The sequence below is a fragment of the Eleutherodactylus coqui genome, chromosome 1, assembly GCF_035609145.1.
Source record: "Eleutherodactylus coqui strain aEleCoq1 chromosome 1, aEleCoq1.hap1, whole genome shotgun sequence".
NCBI classification, from domain to species: Eukaryota; Metazoa; Chordata; class Amphibia; order Anura; family Eleutherodactylidae; genus Eleutherodactylus; species Eleutherodactylus coqui.
Window position 1 is genome coordinate 148,496,648 of NC_089837.1, and position 17,957 is coordinate 148,514,604.

At 41.2% G+C, this 17,957-nt stretch overlaps 1 protein-coding gene across 1 annotated transcript in view; it reads right to left on the reverse strand.

Annotated features, from left to right (window-relative positions):
- Positions 1 to 17,957, reverse strand: part of MCF2L2 (MCF.2 cell line derived transforming sequence-like 2) — a 275,394-nt gene that overhangs the window by 32,981 nt on the left and 224,456 nt on the right. The window contains exons 23-27 of the mRNA XM_066605412.1: positions 17,154 to 17,375; positions 16,692 to 16,784; positions 11,334 to 11,412; positions 9,394 to 9,463; positions 3,142 to 3,239 (exon numbers count right to left, since the gene is read on the reverse strand). Coding sequence (XP_066461509.1) covers positions 3,142 to 3,239; positions 9,394 to 9,463; positions 11,334 to 11,412; positions 16,692 to 16,784; positions 17,154 to 17,375 — 562 coding nt within the window. The remainder of the gene's footprint in view (positions 1 to 3,141; positions 3,240 to 9,393; positions 9,464 to 11,333; positions 11,413 to 16,691; positions 16,785 to 17,153; positions 17,376 to 17,957) is intronic.

The window sequence follows — 17,957 nt, forward strand, 5'->3', positions numbered from 1 at the left end:
TGGGCGCTAGTATCGCTGGCTCACAGCGAGGTGGCTGGAGGAGATTTCAATCCTCGTGCTTCCCCGCCCCTCTCAATTGACTTAACATAGTGTCCTTTCAGTGATGAACAGCTGCTATTTGCACTGAGCGATCAGCTCATTGTCCATCGTTTATGCGGCATAATTGATGGACGATGAGCAGATCACTCATTGTTCAGTGTAAATAGCGGCCGTTCAGTACCAAACAGCTGCTATGTTAAGTCAATGGAGAGGGGCGGGGGAGCGAGGCAAGAGAAATCTCCTGCACTGCCCCGCTTGCCTGCTGGCTGCTCTGTGAGCGAGACAGTGATACTAGCTCCCGTGCAGGAGCACGGGAGCGAGGACACACAGGGACGAGTGTTGGGCATCGTTTGCCTGACATTCATCCTGTCTAAATGGACCCTTAGACACTACACCTGCTATGATTGACCAGTGCTGCCCACAAGAGCAGCGCAGGCCAGTCAGGGCAGCATGTAGTGTTTTAGGCTAATGAAACCATGCTGCCTGAAGAAGGCTATAACATCATGTGTTTTTGTTAGCCATTAAAAGGTATCATATCTACAAGATTACTTGGCTTCTCTTGCTGGGAACAATCACATTTTGCTCTACTGGCTAACACAGTACCAAACCTTTTTCGTTTTAGTCTAATGATGCATATTAATGCACAGTGAGTATCATGTAGTCAGAGAAGCCTTAAAGGAATGTTCAATTTTTACCCTCAAAAAAGTTATTTTTGAATAGGTTATAGAGCATTTTTGGTGTTTTTTTCTTGTAATCTCTGCATGTTGCAATGAACTTTTCAGTATTTCTTTGCAAAAATTAAAAACTCTAACTCACACATCATATCTCACCTGGAGTAAACATGCTAAAAGATAAAAATGTGACCATTTCACACCCTGCAGTTTTCCCCATCCATTCCTATTGTCATTTTCTTTCAGCAAAATATATTTGGTAACAAAAGTAAAAAAAAAAATAGAACACTTTGCTTTCAATGTGATTAATAAATACATCAGTTGTTATCAGCAATGGCAGAAATAACATCTATCACAGGATTCATCATCTCCTCTGTATATCTTAAACTGAAGTAAAAGGGAAGACGGATTAAATGACATTGTCAGAGATTACATCAAATTCTCCAATCCGTTATCCCATTGGTTGCAATGCTCACGATGACAGATATAGAAACCAATGTTCTCCCAACGACTTTAGTGATGGAAATACTAATGCTTTGAACTAATGGGATGATGGATAGAAAATCTCATGAGACTGATGATAACTTTTCTGATCAATTCGATACTTTGATTTAGCCATTTGTCATCCTTTATGGAGGAGTATACCCTTAGAAAACAATTTGCCCTACCATGCGCAATTTAATTATTAGTCTCAAAAGGTCTTATTCACTGAATATGCAGCACATGTCTAAAATAAGGAATTAAAAAAAATATATGTATATTCATCATATAGGTCTGTACCTAAAAGTTGTACTCTCATGAAAGGTCTACTGAAGTATTGTGAAATGAAACCTTAAACCTGCACCATTCTTTAAAATGTAAGACCTTTTGCACTAGATTATATAATTAACCTTTGGTAAAATGACTGGATTTATTTTACAGAAATAAAAAGAACTAAATGTTGACTTTACATTTAATGTATAATTCTATTTAAAGCGACCCTCTGGTCCTGGAGAAACAAAGATGGCTACAATGCTTCTTTGACTACCTGATCCACAGTGTGCATTGCTACGCCTTGTTAGTCTATGACAATACATTCTGCTCTGACTGGTCAGTGCTGGCCAATTAAAGTAGTCTGTGTAATGTCTTAGACTAATGATGCATAGTAATGCACAGTGTTCTTCAGGTAGTCAAAGAGGAAGTGCGGCCATCTTTGTTTGTCCAGGACTGGGTTAAAAAAAAAAAAATAGAAAACTGTTCTCATAGGACCATGAATCGCTGTCCTGCCAGCTTCCACCTTGGTTCAAAGCAACCTTCCTGTTTATTTCACAACTTTCATGTTTACAGTCTCTTTTAAATGATCCCTTTGATCTTAATCCATTAGTTTCACTTTCTACAAATTGCTTTGTGCAGTGCACAACTAAAAGAGCTCTCTAATAATTTCCACTACACTATACAACAATGTGCGGTACAGTACATAGCCACTTTATTAAAGACACCTGATCTAGTGGCATGTGACCTCATTTGGTCTTCAGAACCGCAGAAATTTGTTGTGGCATAGATTATACTTGGTGTTGAAATCGCTCTTCGGAAACATTGGCCCTTGCGAACTGACAGCTTCTTGTAGTTGCTGCAAATTACATGGAGGTGCTCAGATATTCTGATGAGCTGACAGGAAGGGTGCATTAATTCATGCCGCTTGTTACAAATTCTGACCCCCTCCATCAGCACCTAACATAAATATGGATTCATCTCGTAGGCAATGTTTATCCACTGCTCAGTGATCCAATTTTTGCCTTCCTTTGCCTACTGGAGTCTTGCCTTTCTGGTTCTCTTTTACACAGCAATGGTACTCGAACTGGTCTTCTGCTGTTACATCCCATTGGTGTTGAGGAATTTGGGCATTTTGACACGTTAGTCGGAGCACCAGCATTTTTGTGCACCACCTGTTTATCAGACCATTCCTTTGACATCCTCTGTTTGTCGACAAGTTGTTTACATCCATAGGATCCCCTTTCGCTGGATGTTTTTCCTCAATCACAGCATTCTTGATATACTCTTGGCATTGTTGCATGAACAAACAGTACATAGTTGGCAGTTTTTGAATTTCCCTTCCCAATCGGGCTAGCACTGATAAGAATAACTATTTGAAGTTGTTCATATCACTTGATTTTCCCATTTTAATGTAGATTCACACTGAAACTGATCCGAGGAGAACCAAAACTTGCTCACTTGATTTTACGCTGCTCTCTAGTGATCATGCATCTGATTTTCATACAGGAAAGAACTAATCATGAAAGGTCAGGTGTCTCTAATAAACAGGCCAAACAGTGTATAGTGCATTTGAATTTTTATGCATAAAAGGCCAAATAAAGCGAAGGGTGAATAATGGTCATGGACTTTTTAAATTGGTTTCTCTTGAGTTCAAGTGACACCATCTGGAAACTCTTACCTTTAGATTGTCTGCCAGCTGGACTTGATTTTCTGTTCTTGTTGTTATTGCTGGCTGATTCTGCTTTGTTTTGATTGTTTAGTGAAGTTTTATTTGACCTTTTACAATGAAACAGAACAAAAAATGTATATTTTTTTTATTTTTGCAATAATTTTTTTTTTAGACAATTTAAAAGAGAAATCAACAGTAATTTTTTAGAAATCGCACTCCAACCATTCGGCAAAGGTGTTTTTAATCAGGAGAAGAATGCAAAAGTGGCAACTGCCAACTTGGTTCTCAGACCATTTCTGGGAATTTATGGACAGGTAAGGTCTAAAGGCCTGTTCACATGGTGCGGTGTTGCATGGCAGCCCAGGTTATTATGGTGTGGTGTCCATGGGAGAGCTATGGGAGCTGAACATCAGTATGGTGGGATTCTGAGTGGCATGGTGTATAATGAAGGTATGTTACATATATGTCTTGCAGGCTCTCATGTTACTGTTGGAAGCCTGAATGGCAGTATGCTAGAAATTAGTTATTTCCTGATATAGTATCTGTATGAAGATTGCAAGTTCAATCCCCGCTCAGGTCAGGCAGCCGGCTCAAGGTTGACTCAGCCTTCCATCCTTCAGTACCCAGCTTACTGGGGGGTAATAAATAAAAATTACCTAAAAGCACTGCGGAATAAGTTGGCGCCATACAAATAACAAGATTTATTTTTTATTTATATGTGTATTTTTTGAGCATCACCAGCTATATATTTGCATGTATACATATGTCCTCTCAGTTATTTCCCACCTGTGTGTAATATTTTAATTGTTTTCATATTGTAGGTGTTTTTTTCCTTTTTTGTTATGATTGTCTATTACACAATAATAAATGTAATTCTTAGTAAGGTTTCCCTCACATAGGTCTTGCTGCGATGCTGTGGCCGACGCTGGCTTTTAGCACTCCATATCATTGATGAGCGCTAAATGCCCAAAAATAGAACAGACTCCACTCGAAAATCGTGGCGCTGAAAAGCACTGCGATCGAGCGTCTGTCTGAGCAGCTACCATTGAAAGCAGTGTGAGTGTTATACCATGATTAGCATGGTGCTGAAAGTGTCACACTAATCACAGAAAAAAACATCTGGGTGGGGGAGGCCTAACATGCTTTATTATGATGTCCTGTCATGTTATTGAATTTCATATAGTATAGTGTAGCAACGTTAATCTTACTTTATCCTATATAGACATAATATGGTGGTCATTGTGTCCTTATTTTTAGATCCATAGCCCTAGTATATTCTGAATATGTGCTAATGTCAGCATGTAGACAAACATGTAGTCTCCTTATGAAACCAATTTCTTGTTGTAACAATTGGTGAATGTCTTTGTATCCCAAGTTCCTTGCAGGAAAGAATACCTTTCCTCCTTCCTGCTGACCTGTCACCCATAACTAAGTTTTTTTGTCAAATTAGCTATAATTTATTCCAATTAGGAAAAGTTCCTTTTTTCTATATTTATGTTCAATTTGAATATTTAATGGTTGTTGCTTTTTTTCCCAATTTTCTTCTTTCTTTTTCTGAAGAATTTAATAAGCTCTCTGAGCACTGTCTACAAGATTTGGAATTGCCTTATGTTTCCAATCAGCAGTATGCAAAGTTATCTTCTCCCTGATCTCATCTACCAATCCATCTGTTCGGTTTCTGTATAGTATGGAGAGCAGTGATCAGTTACATCAGCCTCTGCCTCATCTGTCATTGACCCCTTAAAGGGAGCCTGTCCGCAGTTTTTCCCTCATATATTTGAACTAATAACAGTGTTAGAAGAATGAAGCATCCTACTTTCTAATACTGTGTGTGTTATGACCGTGGCCAAAAGCATAGCCGAGTTTTGGAACTTTGAAAATCTCCCGTGCGGCATCTAAATGATGCAGAGTGGTGCGCTGGGCAGGCTGGACCTGCTACGTCATCCACGCATTTCTCAGAAATCCCGCACCTGCACCCTGAGCTCGGATACCGGTGCATGCTCTGATAAACTATGCCTACAGTGGGCAGAATCACAGAGGTTATCTGCATGTGTACCAGCATCTGAGCTCAGGCTGCAGTATTAGGCGTCATTCATGTCGGAGAAGGCTAGCAGGGGAAAATTTCCGGATTTATATGGAGCTAATGGAAATAATCTGGTCCACTTGGTCATGCCTTGCGAAAGATTTTCAAAGATCCAAAACTCAGGTATGATTTTCGCCATAGGGGGTTGGACCAGATGACCCTGGAGGTCCCTTCCAACTCTACCAGTCTCTGATTCTAAACAGTGCTGGAAAGATGGATGCTTCATATTTATGACGTTGTTAATATCAGGGGCGTAGCTAAAGACTCATGGGCCTGGGTGCAAAGGTTTATCTTGGGGCCCTCCAACGTCTTTTAATTCCTTAACGCAAATGTGTAACATGAAGCTCCAGGCCCCAATGCAAAACCTGTAACAGGGCCCCCAACTATAATGCTTTATTTATAGTACTGGGCTCCCTATATGGAGAAGAGAAGCCTTATGGGCCCCCTAAGGCTCCTGGGCCCAGGTGCAACTGCATCCCTGCATCCCCTATAATTACGCCAGTGTTTTTTATTTATAGGGTCATTCCATGTCAGTTCAACCAACGCTCCCAGTCGACCATCTCAGATTTCAATGAAACTTTGCACAAAGATAGAACCTGACCCTAAACTAAGATAGCCAAAATATTAGGCTTCAAAGTGCTTTGGTTCACGAGCTACAGGTCTTTATCTAGGGGGTTGTCTTGTGATTACAGCGCGCAACCTGAAAAAAGTGGCGATTTCAATCCATTGCCAAGCAAGTTCCAATGACTCTAGAGCAGTGTTTCTCAACTCCAGTCCTCAGGACCCCCCAACAGGTCAGGTTTTCAGGATTTCCTCAGTATTGCACAGGTGATGTAATTATTGTCAGCGCCTCAGACATTGCCACAGGTGTTCTTACTATAGGAGATCCTGAAAACATGACCTGTTGGGGGGTCCTGAGGACTAGAGTTAAGAAACACTGCTCTAGAGCAATGAAACTTCACACACTAGGAGAACTTTTGGTGCTGAATCCAGCTAAGCTACTCAGACTGCCACTCTTATCATCATTCTGCCACCATTGCATGTCAAAGTAGCTGAAAAATTCTATCGCGCAAAATAAAACTCATATTTTAAGCAGTAATAACTCATAATCAATGCAATCCAACTCAGCTCTGAATTTATCAATGTGTACTCCATAGAAATGGTTCTCATTATTCACATTATGGACCCAAAAGGATGCATAGCTCTTAAGATACAATAAGTCAAAAATGGCAAAAAACATTTTTATGCAAATTTTTACCTTTCAGTTATAGTTATTTATTACACAAATGCTAGCCTTAGATAATCTTAGTATCCAATATGGATAGAGTGCTAAATAAGCCCAGTGATCACTGTAATATACCACAATCATTATGCAACACTCAATGATCTTCTGACCATCTTAGGCCAAACCTTGTGGCTCACCTGAACTCGCCATGCAATTTTCGATCACATAAGTTTCTTGAGCACAAAAAGTAGTCTCATTCCAAAAATAATTTACCTTCTTATGATTTCTAAACTAATTATACATCCATGCAAAACTTACACTTATTTTATTATTTGATTTCCACGAGTACATAGGACTTTCACAGACATTGATATTTTCCCATCTAGAAGGTCTGTCATTGTAATAAATAACTATAGTTTACAAGTGACTGATTGTGCACCAGCAAAGATGAAGTGAAAAATGAGCAGAAAGGAAGCGCAACTGCTGGATGCCATGTCAAGCTGTAGCATGCCGGCTGATCAACAGATCCTATGAAGCAGCTTAATGACAAAACGCAAAACAAAAATTTCCCATCTAGAAGGTCTGGGAACAAAATGAAAAACATCAAATCTTGTAGAGCAAAAAATTCTCTTTCAAATAGAGGAAAAATTAAAAAAAATGGAGTACATTCCGATTTTTGCCTCTGAAAAAAGGTAAAAATTTGCATAAAAATGTTTTTTGCCATTTTTGACTCATTGTATCTTAAGAGCTATGCATCCTTTTGGGTTCATAATGAAACAACCCACTGGGGCTTTTCCTACTGCTGCATCTCTTTTGACTGAGGATTTTTTTGGGATCCTGCACAAAGGAACATCTATAGTTTTACAGGCGAACGGGGATCATTGGTGCAAGCGGGTCATCTTCCCATACGTGGGGATCCCGCTTTTGCACCAGGTGAATAAAAAACCCCCATTTGCTATTTCGGAATTCTGTGTGGTGGCGCGGATCTATACTCTGTTATTTGGGTCCATAATGTGAATAATGAGAAACATTTCTATGGAGTACACATTGATAAATTCATAGCTGAGTTGGATTGCATTGATTATGAGTTATTACTGCTTAAAATATGAGTTTTATTTTGCGCGATAGAATTTTTCAGCTACTTTGACATGCAATGGTGGCAGAATGATGGTAAGAGTGGCAGTCTGAGTAGCTTAGCTGGATTCAGCACCAAAAGTTCTCCCAGTGTGTGAAGTTTCATTGCTCTAGAGTCATTGGAACTGGCTTGGCAATAGATTGAAATCGCCACTTTTTTCAGGTTGCGCGCTGTAACCACAAGATAGATAAAGACCTGTAGCTCGTGAACCAAAGCACTTTGAAGCCTAATATTCTGGCTATCTTAGTTTAGGGTCAGGGTCTATCTTTGTGCAAAGTTTCATTGAAATCTGAGATGGTCGACTGGAAGCGTTGGTTGAACTGACATGGAATGACCCTATATGGAAAAAAAAGACTGCTTAAAGGCTCCCTTTGAGACACATTTTATGGAGGGGGGATATAAATTTTGTCTCTTTGCAGCTAACTCCCAAACAACTAAGCCTTCAGGCTCTTTGCAATCTCTTTCTTTGTGGATTGCATGGGCTATTGCTGATTTAAATCTCTGAATTAAAACAGCTCTTTGAAGACCACCATTTATGTGGTTGATCTTTAAAAGGCAACCTATTAGTCTTGCACCATTTAGCATAATGTCAAGCAGCACTCAAACCACCATACTTGGGGTGGATTCACACAAGTGTGTTTATGTACGTCCATAAGCGCGCACAAAAACACTCGTCTATTACAACCACTGCATTTCCTATGGTGTGTTCACATGTCCGTGTTTTACAGGCGTGCGCCTGTAAAGATAAAAAAAATTAAAATGCAAATAAGGGAGATGGAATGAAACCTCCACAGTGCCACCTACTGGAAGGCAGCATTCCTTCAAGCCAAAGTCAGACTTTTTATACAAGCCTTGTAACAATAACCAGGAATTAAAAGCAAAGCCAGACTTCATGTACATACAACTGTTTCAGGGTGGCAAATACAGAAGACATGCAAATCTTTCCATTATGCTTTCTCTCCACTCCTGCTTTTTGGCTCACAAAATACTGAACGTAAAAACTGCCGTGTGAAAGCGCCCTAATTTTGTAGCCCGTGTAAAAGAGGCCTAAAGCTCAGATAGAATTCAGACATTAAAATCATTCGTCCTTATGGGTGACAGATCAGCAGGACGGAGGAAAAGCATTGTTTCTACCAAGGAAACTGTGAACAAAGGTTGGGGTAAGAAAACATTCACTAATCAGTGTTACTGTAAGTAAGGCCCCCTGCACACGGGCAGAAATTCTGCAGCGGGATTTCCCGCAGAATTTCCGCCGGTGCCCGCCTGCATAGGATTGCATTGCAAAACGCAATCCTATGCACACAGCCGCGATTTGTCCGCATGGGAACACACACGGCCTCTTGCTTAATATCCGACATCCTGAAAGCCCCCTCTAATGTCCAAAACTTCACCTACAATTTTTATATTTAGTACTACAATAAGGGCAAGAAAATGGTCAGGTTGCCCTTTTCAGGATAGGTTCTCCAATTAGGATGGATGATTTTTTAATCATTACTCTAATGAAATGCTTGTATTTTATAGATTACTTTAATAAAAGTTATGTTTTAGTTGTAGATTAACCAATTTAATCAGCACTGATATTTTCTGTGACTTACTAAAAAATGCTTAAGTTGCATAATTATGGTGGTACGGCAAATGGAGTTAAGATTTAGATAGAGTAGGGGGAAGGGCAAAGAACATAGGGCCTTCTCTAGCAACATCAGGAAAGTTAGAAAACTTGATGTAGCAGAAAACGTTTAAGAACTCTTTCCATTTTATTGGAATACTTTAAGTAACTTCAAGCTGTATAAGAAGGCTTTGATGTGGCAATTATCTTACCTGCTAATACATGAATTCATAGGAGCATGATAGACGCTCTCTGTTATCCTCTGATGTAACTGGCTTGCCTCTATAAAACACATTAAATTGGCAGTTAGGATTTTTTATGTACACATCTGGTATTAAAAGAATAATAACATACTATGTGTGTAATAAACAAGGAATATTGTATATCAATATATTCCACAGTATTATGGCCGCCTGCAGACGGCCAGTTCGGATCCCGCTGCGAGAATTCTCGTAGCGGGATGCGGACCCGTGCCCCTGCAGAGACCTGCAGCTCACCTGCTTCTGGTGTCTCCTCTTCTCTGTGATGTGCCGGCTGCTGCCCAGCTGGCGCATGCGCAGAGCGGAGCCGGTTCGTCACTACTGACATTTCTGGGGGGGGGGGGTCATGTGACCTCCCGGGATTCCCTGCTATGCAGAGCTGAATGTCCCCCAGAGGTCTTACATGACATCATGGGGGACATAGATAGTAATAAGCACAATTACATAAATAAGTAAAACAAAACAACAGAATAAAACAACAATACATACATAAGAAAGAGAATAACACAAAGCAGACGCCAACAAAAACCGTCGCCGTATGCGCCCTGTAAACCAAAACCATACATACTATATATCAAAACATCTGAAACAAATAGAGGAACCCATTCCCATACTTTATTTTAGTGTAAATATAAAAATAATTTTTTAAAAAAACTATAAATGTTAAAAAAATCATTTTTTTTTTAGCATTTTACCCCCAATAAAACGAAAAAAAAAGTCAGTGAAAAAGATATTAAAAAAATAGTCCTATATGTCACAGAAAAAAAAACGCAGCAAAAATAATTTTGGTAGCTAAAGGAAAAAAAATGGAGCAGTAAAACCGCCACATGGGTAAAATCCCTAAAAAGTGTCTGGTCCTTAAGGTACAAAACAACCTGGTCCTTAAGGGGTTAAAGTGGCCATGATGTTGGTGACATAGCCTAAGGCCTCATGTCCTAGTGCAGGTCGGATTCCAGTGAGCCCTGCCGACCTGTGTCTTGCAGGCTGCGCCATCAGTGCGGACCTCACTACTTCTGGGTTCGTTGTACTGTGCATGATCCTCATAGCTTGCCGTCAGAGATGCACTGTAAAGTTTTTTTATATTTAAACCTTCTGCTTTCCCGTGGGATCCGTGGCCCATCTGCAGTATCAGCTGCAGGCGGGCCGCGGATCGGACGGCTTCCATTGACTTCAATGTAAGCTGCCCGTGTGGGAACCACAGCAAGATGGAGCATGCTGCATTTTGTTTGACGAGACAGAAGGTACGCAAAACAAATCCGCATGCTTTAATTAAGCTGCGGACACCCCTGTCTCCCTATGGGCGGCTTGAATTGTGGATAGTCCGCACAGGTGGCTTGTGTGGATTCCGCAATTCAAATTTGCCTGTGGACATTGGGCCTAACAGTTTTCCTCTTCCTTCGCAGCTTGTATGCAACATTGGATCAAAGTCTGTCAAACCGTTTTCATTCTATAAGGGTGTTTCCACACTTTTGAGACACCCTATTTCCAAAAATGTATAGTGTACTTAAAAGGGTTCTGTCATTAGAAAGAAAAATTCTATACTTACCTATTCCTCCCCAGGCAGCCTTCTTACCAGATCTTCACCTCACCGATCTTCCCCTGGCTCCTCCAGTCACTGCAAGCCACCCAAATCTTTTATTTGCTGTGATCTAGTGTCCATTCGCTACAATCTGCTTCCTGCAGGGCAGTGTGTACTACGTCACTTGTGGCGTAGCGTTCAATGCTTAGCAGGAAATGCAGAATCCTTGCCTGCCTGTTTTAGCGCGCAGGCGTATGCGCGGTGTCTTGCCGTGAGTGTTCATATAGCATTTCCAATTGCAGAACCCTTTTAAGCCAGATGTAATGGCCACACACTTGTTTTATCCATATACACATGCATAAAATGACATTACCTCTGCATGCCTCAAGCTGACCAGTCAAAACTTTGCGAATTTGAGAAACCCAAAGATTTTTCAGCTCTACGGTGGATGCCTACAAGATAAAAAGGCAGATACCAAATGCATAAACAAAAACATTTATACCAGGTATGTGAATACAAATGTTCTAGCTTGCTAGGACATGTTTAATTTCTTGTCTAGAATTGAGGAGGACTCCTGTTGACAACTCTACTATTCCACCTCCCCTTATATTTTTGTGAGTAGGGTCTCTGCCCCAATTTTTCTGGATCCTATTACTAGGATCTAGAAAAATTTCAGTTTGCTTGGCCGACCTTGAAGTACCTACTGCGAGGGACTAGTGCCCTAATAGTTTTGGACTGATAGAATTGCTGGTCTACGTGTCTCTGTCTCCAGTAGCCAGTCCAACTATTATGGACATTATCAAGGCTACAACCTAGTGCAGATGAGTGCTTACAGCAAAAATAGATGTTCTACAGTCAGATTTTAGTTTTCTGTGGGTGGATGTACAAAACCTATGAGAAGGCACTAAACCAGTGGAGACCTGTGTTTTTGACTTGGAAAACCCAGCTGCACCACTTAGGGCTCAAATACAGGCCTTTGAGTCTACTTCTACTGCCCAGCAACCGAAATTAGATGACTTGGAAAAATGCTCAAGTAGATGCCACATCAGGCTGATAGGGATGCCGGATAGAGTCGAGGGGAAAAGTCACTGTGAATATCTTGAAATACTCCTTAAAGGAGACCTGTGGATTGGACTTCTTCTCGTCCCTATTTTGCGCTAAGCACGCTCATCGCATCCTTACCATAGCACCGGCCCCGGGGGCCCTTCCTTGCACATTTATTGCTAAAATGCTGAATTCAATGGACAGAAACAAAGTGCTTCTATATTTCAAACAACTTTTTACACTATGTTGTATCCTGCTAAAGTGTAAGTCATCAAGGACAACCGTACCCTCTTTTTTGTTAAACGGGAGGTCATTACATGCCTGCAGCACCAATAGGTATTGAGTGCTTTGAACAATCTGTGCAGAGCTGAATGGCCTATTTAGCTCTTTATATTAATATGATATATATACTTCATTATGTTTTTTTGTAGTTGGGGCCACCATAGACAATCCTGTCTGTAAAGCCTACTTCTGCGCTTTTCATTTATGTCTGCGGTAGCCTGCTTGGTTCATGCCTTTATTTGCTGCACTTTTATACTAATCCTGTTTTCTTTCCAAATTTCTTTCCAGTCAGCCCTAGGCTTACACTAATGTGTGTAATAACTGTGAATTTATTGCACTATGTTTCATTGCAGAAGAGATCCATCTCCTTCAAATGGGTTCCTCTTTTTTTCTTTCTTAACGAAGGACAGGTTTAAATCCTCAAACTGGCATAACTGTAAGGGGGCGTGAAGCCCGTCAAAAAGACACCAGAGAAAGAAAAGAAGAGGAACCACTTGGGAGGAACTGGAGCTCTTCTGCAATAATTCACAGTTATGACACACATTAGTATAAGCTCAGACTAATGTTGTTTAATCATATATTGCACAATGGACTTTTATCAACTACTATGCAGGAGGCTTTTATTGTTCTGTATACCAAGACTAGGAAGGACCTGGGTGACTGTAGCTCTTACCACCCTATTTTCCTCCTTAATAATGACATTAAAATCTGGCTAAAGTGCTGAAGACCTATCTTAATGCTACTCTTAAAAACAATATTCATGTTTATCAGTCCGGCTTAATGCCAGGTAAGAGTACGGACATGAATCTCTGGCGACAGTTCACTAATCTTACTCTTGAGCATTCAAACTGTGGGTAGCACACGCTTGTGCTTATTGATCAAAATTCCAAGTGCACTCCTTAGTAGATCCTAAACATCAGTGAGGTACCTTACCATGCAGAGCCACAAACAGAGGATTATGGACCTCCCAATCCCCAAGCGCAGTCCAACAATAATTGAGGTAGTGGCAGCATCAGGTGTAATAAAATCAACTTCTCTTTATTGCTCCATGTTAAAAAGGCAACGTTTCGACACAGATGTCTTTATCAAGCCTTGATGTTATTACACCTCTGATGCTGCCACTGCCTCAATTATTGTTGGACTGTGTTTATTGATCAGGCTAAAGCCTTTTATTCTGTGGAATTGGGGTATTTATGTGCGGTCATGACCCACTTTGGGTCGACTTTCATAAAGTGGGTACAAGTTTTATACAACTCTCCTGTTGCTAGTGTTAGGACTAATAGCCATATCTCTGCACAATTTTCCCTTGGTAGGGGTCCATGTCAAGGCTATATCCTTGCCTGCAGATTTGTTTGCTATCGCTATTGAAGCCCTTGCAATGTAAATTTGTATGTCTCCATCGATAGTCAACTTTAAACTGAATAGATATGAATAACGTTAAGTATTAACGTTAAGTATGAATTAAGTATTTAAGTATGAATAACGTTAAGTATGCGGAGGATACTTTTCTCTTTTAGAATATACTCTTTGATTAAAGTTAACTGGATGAAAAATTCACCTGTTAACAGTTGCTCCATCCATTGAGTTGAGTGGATTAGAGAACCTTTCTTGAAATAGTGGTACACTGCCAGGTTGACCATTTTTGTGGCCATAACCGTGCCCCATTCCCATGCTGGGTGGAGGGGATTTATTGGGCCCCTCTTTCTTTGATCTTAGTGGGCCATGTTAACTTGGTTAAAATTAAGCTACTTTCTAAATTTCTGTATATTCTTCATAAATCTTCCATTTTGGTTTATAAACATTTTTTATAATCTTCCCTGAAACGTCATCCTCCATATATTATAGGGAGGCTCTTCTCCTAGAATTAAACTAGAGACCCTTTGTTTGCCTGTGGATTAGGGTAGACTGGCTCTCCCTCACTTTTAATACAATTACTTGGTGTGCCAGTGTATGGGGGCCAGTGGTTGTTGTCTATGGCTTATAACCGGGTGGTGAGGCTGGAGCGCAGAGTGGTGGGTCCTGGTCAGACTCTTCCCTGAAACGTCATCCTCCATATATTATAGGGAGGCTCTTCTCCTAGAATTAAACTAGAGACCCTTTGTTTGCCTGTGGATTAGGGTAGACTGGCTCTCCCTCACTTTTAATACAATTACTTGGTGTGCCAGTGTATGGGGGCCAGTGGTTGTTGCCTATGGCTTATAACCGGGTGGTGAGGCTGGAGCGCAGAGTGGTGGGTCCTGGTCAGACTCTGCATGGACTGCTACTGTGGGCCCTGTCTCTCCTGCGATACTTTTGCCCATGCCCATGCTGGTTACATTAAAAGTTTGGCATATTGCCCTTCATTTGCTACCTGGAGAGGTGGATAAATGGTCCCTTAATACCCCCATGTGGTGTAATTCACATCTCCCGCATCTGCAGTGTTTTCCAGAATCCCTGTTTTGGTGACAATGTGGGATTACCACCCTTTCAAATGTTGTGGATGGCGGGGCATTTGCATCTATCAACAACTACACTTCAGTGTTAACCTGTCCCAAAATTTGCTTTTCTATACTTCCAGCCCTGGCATGCTATTAGAGCCCTATTTGCCAGACTGACTATCTCCCTTGCTATGCCTCTATGTAAGGGTCTGGCACAGATGTCCAATTTTTTGAAACACCTCTCCATTTTTTATAGACATTTAACACAATCCTTTATTCCACTGTGGGACAGATTCGGATAACAGAAGAGAATTGTTTGCTGGTTCTGGCCCTCCTCTGGCTAGTGCTAGAGATAAGCTCATACAAGTAAAATTCGTCCATAGAATATATTATACTCCTCTCCGATTACATGATTACATGCTATGGGATTGTCTCCTATGGCTCTGTGGATGTGGGCACAATCATGCAAAAGGCCTGGGCTTGCACTGTCTTGTGCATAGCATTCTACTGGGATAGTCTTCCTAAATTCTTGGCGAATCATCTGGGAGCGCCAAGAATTCTGCATTCCAGGCTGTGTCTCTTTGTACTTCTGGATGACATCACGGTGGATGTAGCAACACGTACCCCGTATAGACTGCTATTGTTCTATGCAAAAAAAGTAATCCTACATAATTGGAAACATCCCAAGAAACCTTAAATGCTTGGATACTGGAGGTTAACAGTGCAGTTCCTATGTATGAGATGATATATATGGCTCGCAGTTATCCTGCTAAATTTGATAAAGTGTGAGGCTGCTGGGTGAGCAGTCCTTTTACCGTATTAGGTATATCAAATATATTGCTGATATTTGTATGAATGCACTGGCATCTGCCGCTAATTGGGCCTTATGCTGCCCATCTTAATGCTCGCACTATGTGTGTGGTTTTCTTTTGTTTGTTTTTTGTTATTCTTTTTCTGCTTCCCGTGTTGAGAATTGTTCTTTTTGTGTTTGACCTCTATGAAATTAGTGAAGACAGTTGAACTCTAAGACCAGGCTGACACGAGCAGGTCAGATTCCGAGTGCGGTTATCCGCTGCGCAAGATCTGTGAACGATCGCAGAAATTAATTGCATATGCTTGCATAAGCATGCGGTTTTCTGCACAGATGTACGTGGATGGACAGAGCATTGTCCGTGGAAAAACCAAACAGAATCGGGAAATGACATCAGAAAATTGCCCAACCCCCTGGAAACATCCTTGTCTTGCTCCGGTGACCATCCAGGCGACATTCTTTAGTGCTGTCATGATGAGAGATGCCCTGAGAGCTATGTCTTCAGAATGGGATACTGCTCTTTAGGCTTGGCTGGTTTTATACAACTTTTTTTGGAAGTAGTGTAAACCACTTATTCTTGTGGAGGAAGATCCCAAAAGAATAAGCGGAGATTGCAGACAGTAGTCTGGATGGTGTGTTGCTCCCCAGACTCTGTCCTCTATTGTCTGCCAACAAATATCTGCTTTCTTTATTCCATTTGTATCAGGTCCTAGCAACGTGCGTATGAATCCGCGTCCATACGCAATGTTAATCTAAACGTATCTATAGCGCTCAATGGAGCTCATACTCTCGGAATCCGTGGTAGAATAAAGCATGTTGCAAGTGTGAGCGAACTGGAGAAAGTCCATGCATTTCAATGCCAGCGTATTACCGCGTAACGGCGATTGCGGAATCCCCAATTTAAATCTGCTTGGGGGGGGGCTGTCTAAATTGTATAAGACTATCTTTCATATGCTACATTTATTTTTTTGGGGCGAGCGTGTTTACCTATCACTTTGTTTTGTACATTTCTGCTTGTTCCTGAACTGTACAATTTGCCTAATAACAATTCCTTTAAAAAGAATAGAATGAACTCTTTAAATGATATGTGCTAAGTGGTATAAATGATACAAGGATGTGGTGTTAGAAAACTGATTATATCTTTCATTTAGCTAGTGTTGGAGAGGAAGTCCATTACCTGTATAATGTACACTTCTTCTCTGCCATTAAACCAAACCTCAAACTTCTTGTTATCCCCCTTTACATTTTCCGTGATACCAACAGAACTCATCTGATAAGCAACATAGAAGAAAAAAAAGACATAGAAGAAAAGAACATGAATAGATTTGCATTAGACTTGCAATATTTTTCAGCCTAAGAGACTCTCTGAGAGACGTTGTACCCCCTTCCACTATGCTATGACACCAAAGATAATCAAAGAAATATTTCTGTAAAACAGTACACTAAAATAATACAAATGTTATAGTAGTCTACAGACACATAACTTTGCAAAAGCCTTTCACAACTATATTCCATTATTTCTAGCACTCATACATGGTTCCTCTTTAGATCAATCTGATTATGCAGTGATCTTATATACCGCCAAATAAACTTTAATACTTAACAATATTACATATACAAAGTAGAATGAGGACATTACCTTCAATGCATTCTTGAAGCTGTAGGAGGGAGATTTCTCATGTCCTTCTGTGCTCTCCTCCCTCTTCTTGCAGAAGAGAAGTGTTTTGGCATACAGAAAGAGGTGCCTTTGCATAGGCTTGAATCTGGCCAGATCTTTTACTTTGTTGTGGCCTTTTTTGTGATCAGTCCACACACTAAATGAACCCTGCATAAGGAGTTTCCCAAGCTCACTGAGATCCCCCTGCAAGTAGAAGACACAACTCAGGTGACACCTAGAGGCCCAGCAGCTTACATTATTATAATGTCCCAAAATATACAGTCAGTACTGTTGTATCTTATCTCCACCAGAAGAATGGGTGGAGATAAGCTGCACACCCACAACCAATGCCCAGAATTTGATTGGCTGGGTCGGAGAATGGGTGCCCCTTATCTCCCCTCCCGCCTGTTGTCACTCACCCCTCTGCCACTGTCCCTTGTCTCCTTCCTGGTTCCAGTGTCACTCACCCCTTCACCACTGTCCCTTGTCTCCTTCCCGGCTCCAGCGCTGTGAGTCTCCTCGCTGCCGTCACATATTGCAACCATTATGCAAGGCAGGCGAGGAGACTGACAGCAGGTGACCGACTGCAGCGGAGCAGGGACGGGAGAAGCCAGAGAGCCGGGGGAGTGGAGCAAGGAGACCAAAGCGGTGCAGGCTTGAGAGGTTGCCAGGCAGGGAGTGCCAACGCTGGCAGGGGAGAAGGTCACCAGGAGGAAGAAGTAGGAGAGCGGAGCTAGGAGGCCAAAGCGGGGCCGGCTTTTGGGCATGCCGGATGGGGAGCACCGA